Source organism: Microtus oregoni, unplaced genomic scaffold (genome assembly GCF_018167655.1).
Source record: "Microtus oregoni isolate MIOR12 unplaced genomic scaffold, Mior012 000029F_ref0000214, whole genome shotgun sequence".
Lineage (NCBI taxonomy): Eukaryota > Metazoa > Chordata > Mammalia > Rodentia > Cricetidae > Microtus > Microtus oregoni.
In genome coordinates, this window is record NW_024543088.1 from 4,734,545 (window position 1) to 4,749,209 (window position 14,665).

General features: G+C 43.6%; 1 protein-coding gene across 1 annotated transcript in view; it reads right to left on the reverse strand.

The window, feature by feature from the left end:
• The window catches only part of Baiap2l1 (BAR/IMD domain containing adaptor protein 2 like 1), a 100,020-nt gene extending 88,154 nt beyond the window's left edge, over positions 1-11,866 (reverse strand). The window contains exon 1 of the mRNA XM_041677962.1: positions 11,551-11,866. Coding sequence (XP_041533896.1) covers positions 11,551-11,601 — 51 coding nt within the window. The 5' untranslated portion in view covers positions 11,602-11,866. The remainder of the gene's footprint in view (positions 1-11,550) is intronic.
• Between the last annotated feature and the right edge of the window lie 2,799 nt (positions 11,867-14,665).

A 14,665-nucleotide genomic window follows, 5' to 3' on the forward strand; every position in this document is an offset into this window, starting at 1 on the left:
TGTTCTCTGACCTTATTGGGTGTGCTGTCTCTCTCTCTCTCTCTCTCTCTCTCTCTCTCTCTCTCTCTCTCTCTCTCTCTCACACACACACACACACACACACAGAATCTTAAAAAGTAAATTTTGCTAAATTTTGTAAATACTCAAGAAGGTAAGAGTGTAGAAAGGGCAAGTTTGTTTCCTGCTGCCTTCCACTTAACTTTTTTGTTACTTTAAAGATTTTATTTTTAATTTTTGTGTGTGTTTGCACATGTGTACACGTGAGTGCAGTGAGTGTGGAGACCAGAAGAGGGTGTTGGTTCACCAGAAACTGGAATTATAGGCAGCTGAGTCCTGGGTGCTAGGACCTAAACTAGAGTCCCCTGTCCAGCCGTTACTATACATTTTATAGTGAAGGGATTGTTACTACTTTAGCACTTTCATCTTCAAGATGGCAAATAAATAAAGCAGTTGAAACAACAAACTGGAGGGCATCTCAATCCCCTGCTGTTACAAGGCCAAATGTGCACATTCTTCAGCCTGTAAACAACCATTTAGATCTCGAAGGTTTGCTCATCTATTTTACTCCCTGTTTTGGGAGCATACCAACAACATAACCTCAGCCCCACCCCACCGCCAGAAAGGGAGAGAAAACTGAAACATTTTATCTCATTTACACTTGTTTCACCTTTATCAACAAAGATTTGAGGTAACTGTTAAAGTCAGTGACAAATCAGAAAGAGAATCAAAGCAGAGAAACAGAAAAGACTAAATTAGGACTGATGAAAACAAAAGCATAGAGGTTTGATTGTTCACAATGCCATATGATTACTCTGTAAATACCATACATTCCAAATTACACTAATTGTGGTAGAAATGAAATCTCAGGTGTTCTAGACAATGTCTATATTTGATATATCATTGATAGGGTATGTTTTTCTACCATAAACACATAAAATCTCTCTCTGTCTCTCTCTGGATTAAAAGGGAAGTGGTTTTAAAACATCTCTGTAACTGACTATGGAGTTCAGGGTAAGGTGTACTCACACAACGCATATTACATTATATGGTGCATATTTGCTTTAAAATGCAGCAACCTTTGGACCTACAGCTCCCTTCTGGGAATTTACCTAGATTGGGGTAAAGCTTTAAATGCAGTCATGCCCACTGCAGTGTCTTAATAGCAAACTACTGGCAATGATCTATATCTAACAGCAGGGCTAGATCAATAAATCATGAAGAATTTCAGAATACTGTCGAGTCATCAAAATGGTGACTTTGGACTCACCAAGATAGGATAGATATGGAGTATTTTCTCTCAATTTGTCAAATGCAAATGGATGAGACATTGTTAATGTATTTATTGCCTGTATATTTTGCAAAAAAGTTATTGTTCTTATTATATATAGTTTTTCTTATATAGCCTTTTTTATTTTAGACAAAAAAGGAGAAATACAGTTGTGGTATATTATTTGTGTTTTAATAAATAAAGGTTGCCTGAAGATCAGAGGGCAAAGCAGCCATACCAGTCAGCCGCACAAGCCAGGGAGTAGTGGCACACACCTTCAATCTCAGGATTTGGGAACCGAGGAGGAAGCGGGTGGATCTCTGTTAGTTCAAGGCCATCCTGGGCTGAATCTGTCTAAAAGAGAAACAGAGCTCACACAAAGGTGGTCCCAGCACTTGAGATCACACACCTTTAATCCCAGAACTAGGGAGGTGGAGACAGGAGCAATATGGCTGAGTAGAGGAGGCTGGAAAGAAACAGGAACTTGGTGGAGTGTAGAGTTTGAGGTTGGTGGAGAGCATTGCTGGGTCTTCCCTTTGTTTGTCTGAGCCTTGGTAGAGGTAAGATCTCTCTAGTGCTTGGCAGCTTTGCTTCTCTGATCTTCAGCTTAAGTCCCAATATCTGTCTCTGGGTTTTTATTATTAATGCTACACTGACATGGAAATATGTACTGGAAAGAGTTGACTACAACAACTAGTATTATCTATGCATTATGAGATTCTGGATGACTTATTTTTAGAATTTTCATAGAAACTTTGAAAATAGTCTGTTAAGAAGAGAAAAATAGTTTTAAAATTCTCTTAACTTGACAAACACATAAAACATTGTGGGAGATGCAGAAAGGTGTACTTTCCAGGACTTGCTTTCAAGTACATACAATTACAATACAATCAGGATAAAGACTCCAATTAAAAGAAACATTCTGGCCAGGTGTGGTGAGGCACAGGCCTTTAATCTGTGAGCCAAAGGCCAGCTAGGCTGCATAGTGAATTCTAGGCCAGTCTAGAATTTACATAGTGAGACTGTGTCTCAAAAACAAACAAACAAAGAACAAAAAGCACAAAACAACCAAACAAAACATTTCCTGGACTACAGAGATGGCTTAGTGGATATAGTAACTATCAAGTAAGTATGAGGACCTGAGTTCAGATCTCTCAACACTATGTAAACAACAAGTGTGGCAGCCAAGTCTGTAAACCCAAGGACAAGCGTATCCAAAGAGCTCATTGGTCAGCCAGCCTAGCATGATCAGTGAGCTCCAGGTTTTGTGAGAAGCCCTGTCTGAAAAAATACAGTGAAATGTAACTGAAGATGACACCTGATGTTGACATCTGGCCTCCAAATACATGCATACACATATGTATACATCCACACAATATATGCACACATGCTCTTCCTACACACATATAGAGAGAGGGGGAGAGAGAGAATGAATCAGACAGAGACACAAAACATTTCCTTTAGTAGATACCAGCACTGAAATTTCTTGATTACACTGTAACTCACTGCAACTACCTTTAAAAACTAGCTTACAGTACCAATATCAATAAAATTTGTACATTTCTAAGAAAAGTTATATAGAAAGGTACTTTCATTAACACTCAATGAGTAAGAAAATCCAATTGACTGAAACTCTAGATTCTATTCCAGTGTATTTAAATAGAACTCATCTAAGTCTTGGGCATCTCTTCCATAATAAAACTTTTTAATATATCCAGCTATGACAGTGTAGTCTCTAATAGAGTTAATGTTTTACTATAGTGAAAACTGTTAGCAATAGAGCCTGAGACCCAAAATCACAATAGGTCCTGACTCTGTCTCTGACAGTATCTCCTACCAGATCTATATAAGATCCTGCACAGAAACAGATCATCAGCAGACCTGGGGCAAACATTTTAAATGTCAAATTTTCATTTACACATACCAATCAGAGAACAAAAATGAAGAAAGACCAACAACAATAGGTTACATACAGAGCTACTGGAACTCTCATAGGCTGAGTACAGGGAAGTTAGGGGAGTCAACCAGTACAACCACTGTGGAAAACCACTCAGCACTTCCTACTAAATTTCAAGATCTAAATGCTTCACACTTAGTCGAGTTACTCCTGTGTACATACCCAAGAAATACAAGGGTGTATACCTATCAGACACATACCCGAGTGTTACAAAGCATCATTTGTGACATCCTGGAGAAGTCTGAAAACAACCCAAAAATGCCTGTGATATATTCTGATGGTAAAATATCAATCAGCAACAAGAATGCGCAATGACAATTAACGTTCCAACATGGATGAATCTGATAACCATAATGAATAAAAGATAAAAAAGCAAATACCATTAGAGGTTAGAAGAGTGACTTCCCATGCTGTATAGTGACCAGAAGATAACACAAGGGCAGTTCAGTGGGGCTTGTCTTAGTTTACTTCTTGATCTGGGTACTGGTTACATAGTATTTACTTTGTGACTATCTGTGTCACAGGTAAGTTAAGTCAATGTTAATGCAGTTTTATAATAGTTTTGACTTTGTAACTGTAGAATAAACATTCACATGGAATGCTGAAGAAAAAGAAACCTCTCAATTAATTCTACGCACACTAGGTTTCCTTTGCAAGTCTATGCAAGGCCAGACATAATGTTAAGTACTGAAAAATGTCACAAATATAAACTAAAAAGCTACCTGAAACTCACAGAGGATGTCATTGCTCTATGTTGGCCCAACTTCTCTCACATAATAAAGGATACTGCACAGCCATGTTACCATAGTTGTAAAACTCCTTAGAAACAAAAACATGTTTTGCTAGCAAAAGGCAAACTATTGTTTGTTCCCTTTATTTTTATTTTACCAAACAAAAAGCTAAATTACTGGGCTGTTCCCATTCATATTCAAAACCTAGCAACTCTTCCTATTGTTCCCTTGCACAGGGTTCTCATATCAGATCCCCATTTTAGTCACTGGATAGCTAAGAGCAAGTTGTCCAGACTTCTGCAAATCTCAATTTATCTTTAGGATACCTGAAGGAAGAAGAGCTCTAGGAAAAGACAGATGCCAAATAGAGTACAGAGCAACAGAAATAAGTACACCTCAGAGGGCAGTTTTCTTTTTTCTTTCTTTCTTTCTTTTTTTTTTTTTTTGACTTTTTAAAAAAAGCTACTGATTTTTAAAATAGATTTATTTTTATTTGTGTGTGTTTGTGTGCACACAACACGTGTATGCAGGTGCCCAAAGAGGCCAAAAGAGGATATGGGATACCTGGAGCTGGAGTTGCAAAGAGTTGTGAACCATCCAACTTGGGTGCTGGGATCCAAACTCCGGTCCTCTGGAGGAGCATTATGTACTCTTAATTAACTGCTGAGCCATCCATCTCTCCAGCACTTGTTTTTTACTTTTCTGAGACAGTGTTTTACTCTGTAGCCAAGGCTGTTCTTAACTCACAGCTATTCTCCTGCCTCAGCTTCCCCAGTACTGTGATTAAAGGAGTAAGCCAGTATGCTCAGTTAGACAAGGGTTCTTATAAAGCTTTATATACTAGACTTGTCTACCCACTCTGGCAACCAAGCAGACCCCTTATATAACCCCCATTAAACTCAAGCTGTGAAGATAAACAAGGGAACAACATGCCCAGATGGTTTACTCTACACAGTAAGAGAACAAATGTATCTCCATTTCTTAATGGTTTGTTCAAAACATGTCTATGAAGATGAATTTCCAGAAAAGAGAAAATTTCAGTGACATTTTAGATGACCAAATTATGAAAATGTATTTGGTGTGTACACTTGTTAGTCACCAGACACAATCACTATTCAGAGGCAATGGGATGACTAAAGCTCCAGGTCTGTTTCTCAACTTAAAAATGGTTGGTGCTGAAGATGGCTCAGCAGTTAAGAGTACTCACTGCTCTTGCAGAGGATGGGACTCAACTCCCAGCACCCTCAAGGTAACTCAAAACTGCCTGTAATTCCAGTTCCAGAGGATGTGATGCCTTCTTCTAGGCCCTACAGATACCAGGTATGCATGTGGTGTACACACATACATTCAGGTAAACACTCATATACATAAAATAAAAAGTTCAAGAAAAAAATTTTGTTTCTTTTTCTAAACTTTTTTTATTTATTGTGTCTTTCACATCATGCATCTCGATTCCATTCATTTCCCGTCCCTTTGTATCATCCCTCTGCCCTTGTAACCTCCCCTCCAAAAAAATTAAATTAAATTAAAAAGAAAAAAAAGGAAAAAAATCTCATCATAGAAGTTGTAGTGGGGGAGTGGGGAGAGGGGAGGGAAGTGGGAGGAGGGGATAAGGTGGAAATTTTCAATAAAAAAAGAATGTTTGAGAAAATCAGTTTTAGATAATAAATATATTCTTGCCTAAAAAAAAAAAAAAAAGAAGCTAGACCTCTGGTTTCTGCTACACTATCAATGCTGGGTCCTTACTGGGACTCTCTTGGATATTCTGTTGTTGTCCTGTGTCGTGAAGATCCTGCAGCGCTGGGTCTGCAGGATCAGCCCCTTCGTGTGCTCCAGTAGATCATAGTTGGGGTAAATGTTGGGATGGGCCAACTCATAACCCTGCTTATGGGCCTGGGTAGTTGCAGGGTTAGTCAGCCCTGTCTTCACCACCAAGATGAGCTCTCCACCATTGCCCTTGCTAGTTCACCCCTTGCAGAAATGAGTAAGGGGCAAGGCCCACACTTACACCATTGAACACAGCTCTACTATGTTGCCTAGGTGAGGTGTAGTGGCCACTCTCCCAAGTGCTGCAGTTGGTAAGGGGGAGGGTTAGTTCCCTCGCCCACCACAGGTGGCAGGGGCAAAAGGAGGGGAGAGAGCATCTTTCCCTCATCCTTACCACCACAGGGCAGACAAGAAGGGTGTGGCCAGCTATCTCACTCTCATACCCTCAGGGCCAGCTCATCCATGCCTCTGCCAACAGGGTCAGTTCCCTCCTCTGTCGCAGTGGTGAGGGTGGGGAGTAAAGGGGGGCATCTCTCCCCCACCCACACCTTGACATGACAGATGAGTAGTGGGGACAGCTCTCCCATGCTCATAGCTTTCCCAGGAGAGGTACAGGCCTGCACTCTCCCAAGTGCTGCAAGATGGTGGGGAGGGGGCAGGGGCATCTCTCCCACTCTTACGACTTCAGGACCAGCTCTCCTACCTGCCTCAGGAGTTGAGGGGCAGGAGGACATCTCTCCCCAGCCCATGCTGCCATATGGGGGGAAGAACCAGACCTCCCACACTCATATTCTCGGGGTCAGCTCACCATCAACAGGGTCAGTTCCTCTGTGAGAGGTGCAGAGCCTGCTTTCCTGAGTAAAGCTGGTAAACAGGGGAGGGTCAGCTCCCTCAAAAGCTGAAGGTGGTAGACAAGGGAAGCAGTACCAGCTATATCCCTCTCAGGCCCTCAGGGCTGGCTTACCAGTGCCCCTGTCTACCGGGTCAACTCTACTGTGCTGCCCAAGTGAGGAACAGGGCCCATTCTCCTGAGTGCTGTAGCTCGTGAGGGGTTGGGTTAAATAAAATCTTTAAAAAATGGTAACACAACACCCACATCTACCTTTAGATAGTATTATAATGATACAAAGCACTTCATGCAAATGTCACGGGAGGGAGCAGAGATCTGAACAAAGGATTAAACACTTAAATTGATTGACTGTGCACTGGTTCAACAAATACACCTTCGAACCAGGAACTGTTCTAGGTGCTTGAAATACAACAAAACAGAGTTATTTACCGTGTGCAGCTCACATTCCCGTTGGGGAGGAAAGACAGATGAACAAACATAATGAATAAACACATCACATGCTATATTCTACAGTTGTAAATTTTATGGGCAGAAAGGTAAAGTAGCTTAAGGTGGGGTTGGGAGATAGACTGGTTATTTTAAGAGAATTAAACAGGCCTTCTTGAAAAGCTGAAATTTACTGACTGGTTTATGTGAACATTTTATTGTATCTTTCCCCTTGAGATAGGGAGGGTCTTACTGTGCAACCTTGGCTAGCCTGAACCCACTTTCCAGACCAAGCTGGCCTTGAAAGCACAGAGATCCACCTGCCTCTCTCTTTCTCCCAAGTGCTGGGACTAGAGGTATGTGCCACCATGCCTGGCATAATTATTTTGAAAACTAAATGTGGGGGTTGGGAAATGACTTGGTAGGTAACGTGTTTTTGCATAAGTATAAGAACTTTAGTTTACTGTGAGGCAGGTGGATCTCTGTGAGAGCGACTGCCAGGCCAGGCCAGGCCCCAAAGCGACACTGAGAAACTCTGTCTCGAAACAAAACAAAACAAAACAAACAAACAAAAAAGAACTTTAGTTTAAATTCCCTAGCAACCACGTAAAAAGTCAAAGGAGGCAGTATGCACCTGAAATCCCAGTACTGGTGAAAAAGAATCAGGAGGATGTCTGGGGCTCATTAGCCAGCCAATCTAGCCAATATGGTGAACCTCCAAGCTCACTGAGAGATCATGTCTCAAAAACAAGGTGGAAAGTGATGGAAGAAGATGCTTGCTGTAGACCTCTGTTCTCCACTGCTCACACACACGCATACACACACACCACTCTAAATTATTCCTTGGCACTATAAATAACTTTGCGAAGACTTGAAAAGGATTACAATCTAAGAACTTTTGAAATTACAGTTGGTGCTAAATGTTCTTTTAAAAATGTACTGTATATTTGATTTTGTTTGTTCTAAAGACTAATGACTTATTTTTTATTATGTTAAGTTGTATGAATATGTGCACATGTGAGCGTAGGTGCCTTGATGACCAGAGGCATCAGATCTCCTGAATTAGAGATACAGGCAGTTATGAGTCATCCTCCATGGGTGTTAGGAACCAAATTCAAGTCCTCTGGAAGAGCAGTAAATGCTGAGCCATATCTCCAGCTTTTGTATGTATGCACACACACACACACACACACACACACACACACTCCCCTAAGCTATATACACTGCACCTTAGTTCTTTTATAGAATGAATCTTATTGTGTTAGTGACAATAGATAAAGATTTTGTCTACATTCCTTTCTCTCTTTCCTTTGTGAGTGTCATTTCCTGCCTTCACTCACTAGAAGATTCGTATAGAGCTGGGAGTGTGATGGTGCACACTTTTGATCCCAGCAGAAACAGGTGGATCTCTGTGAATTCAAGGCCAGCCTGGTCTACAAATTGAGTTCCAGGACGGCCAGAATTGTTAGCACAGAGAAACCCTATTTCGAAAAAAACAAAACAAACAAAAACAAAAAACAAACAAAAAATTTCCAACTGCTAGGCAGGCTGTGGTTCCTCTTAAGCTAAGTTTTTTTTAACTTTACTTCATTCTCATCCATTAAAGCATGAATTCATCAGGAAACTGCAAAATCACAAGAGAGTTTTGAGAGCAATTATGGGCACACTATATACTAAGCATGGGAAAAGGACTGGGATCTTCGGCTAAACTCAAACTATCAACAGTATTTCATATTTCAGGGCTCATTATCATGCTATTTGTTTATGAGGCAGTAAAACACACATCCTTCTGGGAGTTAGCACAACTATCCAGTAATCATTTGTCTAAGTACTGTTTTTAAAAAAACTAAGCCAATATATAAATATGTATTTAAGGATATCTGATACTGTATAGAGGAGAACACTACTTTACCAACCTCCCATTGCTCCAAAGAATTTATTCCTTTATTTAAGAGATATTTGAGTATACACTTAAAAAAAAAAACATACACACAACTAAAACCCAGACAGGCAAGACATTAAATCTCATTTGCAGGTGGCCTTTGTAATCGCACCTGGATAGGTTGTGTTTCTATTAGTAAAATACTGTAGATTGCTAGGTAACACAGAGGGAAATCTGTTTTTAAAAGAACATTCACCAACATTGCCAGTAGAATTTTGACAATATTGCACTTAAATTGTTTTTAGCTTTGATTATGATAAAAGGCTTTTCCGGCATCTAGTCACCCCAGGAAATGTAAAATCTAACTTTCTGTCTAGTACTGTGATTTTTAAGGAAAAGCTGGTTAAAATCAATTGACATTTAGCAAGCTTGAGACATATTTTCAACACCTGGGAACGGAAAGCAATAAAGCACGGGTCTCTGATCTTCAATCTACTATAACCTTTCAAAAACCATGAGCCAATGTGGCCGTACGCACTTTCAATCCCAGCACTGGGGAGGCTGAGGCCAGCCTGGGGTACATAGTGAGGCTGGCCTAGACTACATAAACGAAAGTGGCTCAAAGAAGAGGAAAAAACAAAAACAAAAAAACCTAGCCCTTTAATCCTAGCAATTGGGAGGAGGCAGAGAAAGGAGGCTCTGAATCTGAGACCAACCTGGTCTACATATCAAATTCCAGGCCAGTTAGGCCTACATAGCGAGACCCTGTCTCTAAATAAATTAGAACAACAAAATAGCGTAAGAAAAATTTACTATGTCTTATGTTTACAAATATGGATAACTAAAACAAAGAAATCAACAATTTCCCTCTTGCTCCAGTTCTGTGGCTAAAAAGACTTGCCAAGGTGGTTAATATTTGCAGCACTGTAATTTGCTTGGGCACACCCCAACAAAGATTTTTCAGTTAGAAGTGAAGAAAAAGCAGTAGAGAGTCTGATTGCTTGTCTCAAGTTGACATTTTCTTTCCAGACCAGCAAGATAAACAATCGGTGTGTTTGAGAAACTTTAGGGCTTTCTACCCAAAGCAGATACTCAGATCCCACAAATAATCACCTGCATCCCCTCAGTTACACTTTTTCCTTAACTCTCATCTGAGGAACTTGTCTCTCCCCAGGCTAAAGAGTTAGACTGGTGTACTTACATACTCAATCAGCACTGTATGCCTCCAGTCCTTTAGATCATCTAAGTATGAACAATCTCAACCCAAATATAAGGTTTTAAATTAACATCCAAATTTCTGTTTTTTTTCTAAAAGTTGCCATTTGTTAAGAAAACACACCAATAGGAACAAGTTTTGGTTACAGTTGCAGACCTCCAAAATAATAATAATAATAATAATATCTACCTAGAAAGTATAATCCATGTTAACTGTTATAATACACAGATGAAGAGAGTTGATAAATTTTGAACTTCAATGGATTTTGAAAATATTTTCATGCTGCTTTAAAATGATTTTTCCAACAAGACAATAAATTCTGACTTCAGGAACTCACTCAGACCTTGCAAATCTAAACTCCATTTTAGGGATTAAAAAAAAAATTACAGAAATGACCAAAGAGTAGGCTTTAACCATGACTACAAGTAAATTTAGAGAACTTTAAATCTCTAGGGTTCAATGGGCCTAAGTGGAATTAAAACAAAAGTTGTTTTGTATTCTATTAATAGCATATGATTAAACGCGTATCTTATTTCAAATGGAATTCATTTATAAGTACTTAAACTTACTAAACTGGCCACTAATCCCATGTCTGTTTCTGGAAAAATTCTCTCACATAACATGCAAGTTAAACGACCAATCACCATGCGTTCTGCTAGCTTAGGTCAATTCTTATTAAAATCTCAGTGCTCTCTGACTCCAACAACCTCCCCAGAACATGGACGTAGGAAAAGCCAAACGCGAGCGAACAAGATCCTAACATCGCATACACGCATAAAACTGCCAAAAACGGAAACAACAAAAAAAGCCAAATTAAACTTAAAAGCTACGGTATGAAAGAGTCCAAGAGGGGGGAAGGCATTTCAAGAGCAGTTTCGCTGGCAGCCTAGAAAATTCCGAGTTGAGGGAGCCAGGCTCACCTGGCGATTGATTCCTAATTACGGAGGAGTTTCTCCCCTACATTCTTGAGCGCTTTCTTTTCCTCAAAGAAACTCGAGCCTGTCTTTTTTTTTTCCTCTCTCTCCTCTTTTGGATCTGGGAAGGGTTTAGTCCCAGCGGTCAGACCAGCACCGTCACTGATCACAAAGAGAAGTTGGGGGGTGGGGCAAGGATCCCGAGGACCCCACAGATTGTCGTCCACGTCTCCAACCCCCTTCTCCCCACCACGGGAAATGTGCGGGTCCCCTGGGCGTCTCCGAGAGCCCAGGGTGGGAGGAGAGACCTTTCCCATGTAAAGTCCCCACTTTATCTCAAAAGTGAGAAAGAATCTCGACCCAGCCCCGCTGGCGACAAGGGTCAGCTGCTTGGCGGGGCGCACTTTCCTGGCCTCGGACCCTGGAGTCCCCAAGTGTCTGGGCCTCCCAGCCTCCGCCCTCAGCCTCGAACCCCGATTCCACGGGGTCCCAGACCTCCCTCCACCGCTCTCGAGCTCCTCCTCAGAGTCCCACGCTTACCCGGTACGTGTTCTCCGTGAGCCGGTTCACCTCCTCCGGCCCCCGAGACATGGCTGCAGCCTCCGGGAGGGCGAGCGCGGGAGGACGCGGCGGGGCCTCGTGGTCGCCGGACTCCGGGCGGCGGAGCGCCTAGGACTTGCGACTCGAGCGGCCCTCGAGAGTCGGCAGCCGCCACAGCCGCCAGCCGGAGAGAGCCAACGCGCGTCTCCGCTGCCAAAATGTCAAAACTTTGCAGCGCTTCGAGCCGCGACGAGCGGGGAGGTAAACGTAGCCTGACGCGGCTGGGACCAGCGAAGGGACGGGCAAGCCCCACCTGAGGCGGGCGGGGTGGGAGGGGTTCGGAGGCCAGGGGGCGGGGCAGCCCCACCTGAGGTGGGCGGGGTCTCGGCCGGGTAGGCCGGAGTGGGCGGGGCGGCCTCGCTTAAGGCTGCCGCGGGGACCGGGAAGAGACTTGTGGAGCTCGGTGGGCGTGGCCTGGAGGCTTGCAGAGCGGAGCTGGAGCCGGGCCCGCCTTCGGGGCTGATTGGCCTCCGCAGGGGCGGTGGGGAGGGGTGGCGTTGAGAGGCCATTGGGAGGGGACGCGCCCCTACCCCGCCTGAAACGGCCTGATGGGCGTGGCCTGGATGGTGGGTGGGCGTGGCCTAAACGAGGTGGGACGGGGTGATTGTAGCTGCCCCAGCTAGAGCCGCCAGAGTGGCCGAACAGAGAGTAGAGCCTGTGGGCTCGGCCTCGCAGACTGCAGACTGATGGGTCGTGCTGAAGCGAGCATGGATTGGACTGAGAGGCTCTAGCTAAGGCAGGCAGCGGATAGAGGGGTCTTGGTTGTCGCTGGTGGGCGAGGCTGAAGCGAGGCGACGTGGGTGCAGTGGACCCTGGGGATCTATAGGTCAGGGGGCCTTGAGCTCTTGGACCCAAGGGGCCAGGCTTCCTCTCCAGAGGCTGGCGGGGTGGCCCTCCCAGAATTCCAGCCACGCCCCTACCCTCACTCTCGCAGTACTTTTTAAGCAAAACTTGGACCTAGGGCGTCCAGGTCTCTGGTCTTGGGTCCTACACAAGGTGCTGGCCCTGAAAGCTCGAGGCCCCCGCCCTTCGCAGGCGAATCCTCGGAGCCCTCTGCCCTTTGGAGGACTGTGAGAAGAGGGTGTTACACACACACACACACACACACACACACACACACGCTTCGATTTCCCTGGTTGACTCTTGTCTGCTCCTCTCCAAGTTCCTTAGGACACAGCTTCTTACGGATGGAAGAAAGGAGTCGCCACCTGTCATTTTGGAAACTTGGGATGTGTCAAAAACGTAATTGACGCCAAGATCGGATTCCTGGAATAACAGAGCATTAAGAATAACTTAAAATTCCATGCCTTACAACTATGTAAATCACAAGATTGTTAAAAAGTTTGTGTATGTGTGTGTTATGCAAGAAGTCAACCTTAGGCGTCATTCCTCAATCGATATCCATTTCTTTTCTTTCTTTTCTTTTCTTTCTTTCTTTCTTTTTTTTTGTTTTGTTTTGTTTTGTTTTGTTTTTCGAGACAGGGTTTCTCTGTAGCTTTGGTGCCTGTCCCGGACATTTGGTGCCTGCTCTTGTAGACATTTTTTTTTTTCTTTTTGAGATGGAGTTTTGAGACGGAGTCTCTTACTGGAGTAGTCAGATTGGCTAGACTGATGGTCATCAAGTCTCCACAAGTACCCAGGGATCCAACTGTTTCCCACTGGAATTACAATCTACCATTTGTAGCTTATTTATTTATTTATTTTAGTTAGTTAGTTAGTGCATGGGTTCTGGGCATCGAACTCAGGTCCCTAGGCTTGCACTGTAGCACTTCCCAGACTGGCCCATCTCGGTCCCCTGTTGCAGCACTTTTTAAAATCCTGATCAGCTGAGGTGTTGAGGATATCTGCTCTCCTTTCACCTTGCAGAGGCTATGGAGGTGTGTGGCTTTTTAAAAAGTGTTTATTTTATGTATACAGGTAATTTGCCTGTGCACCATGTATATGCCCGTTGTCCTGAGAGGTTAGCAGACTGAGATTACAGATGGCGGTGAGCAGCATGTGGGTGCTGGGAATTCAACCTCGGTCCTCTGGAAGAGCCGCCAGTGCTCTTAACGAGGGAGCCACCTCTCTAGTTCCTCCTGGTGCTTCCTGTTCTGTCTTCACCCAGTCACACCCTGTCCAACTGTGGGCATGCGCTGGAGTACCCGTCTAGGACTGAGGTAAACCAGACTCCAGGCGCCCACAGCCACCTCCTCTTAGCAGGAAACGCTGCCTAGCATTTGAGACTTGCACTTAACAAGAGTGAGTGGGGTCTTAGTTTTAAAAGCTGTCCAGGTACGATTGCTTTGTCTATGAGCTCTTAGGATCTGGAACTTCTCAACTGCTCTGGGATAAAGTTCACCAGGAAACACGCACAAAGAGAGCACTGTGTGGCCCAGATGGAAACACGGAAAGTATGAGCTCCTCTGGACTTAGAACAGACAGAAGCACTTGGACTCTGGGGCAGTCTTATCACGTTTTGCAAGCTATAAAACGCATCTGGCTTGGGAACCAAATGCTCGTGCGTGTTGCGTGTGGGAGGAAATAACATATCGGACCTAGGTTGTAGGCAAGGGGAGAAGCTCCCTGTTTCTTTAATGGATCTCGGGGAGCTGGCTCAGGAAATGTGCCACTGGGCTTCACTTGCCATGTGTGGGGTGGTAAGCAGGACCCTATAATTACCCCCATTACATATTAGGGTTCATCAAGCGTGTCTGCTGGCTTTTATTTGGACTTAAAAATCCTTGTCTTACCTTGGCAGGTCACCTTTTGTCTCAGAACGCCTCACTGTGCCTTCCTTCTGATGAATGAGGTCATTCCACCCTCCGCTGCCAGGCAGTCATCCGAGGAGCTGGAGAGAGAGCAGAAGCTTAACCTCTAGCACCCTACAGTTTGGCAGCACCAGTTCGGAGCCAGAGAGGACAGATTAACAAGCCTTCATAAAGCCAGCTAGGCTCTCAGATGGCCCAGTTAGATTGCCAAGGGTGGAATTTGATCAGAGATCCAGGTCCTTAATTGTATGCAAATCCTTGCACAGATTATCAGGGCATATTTAACTCAACTTTATGGAAATAAT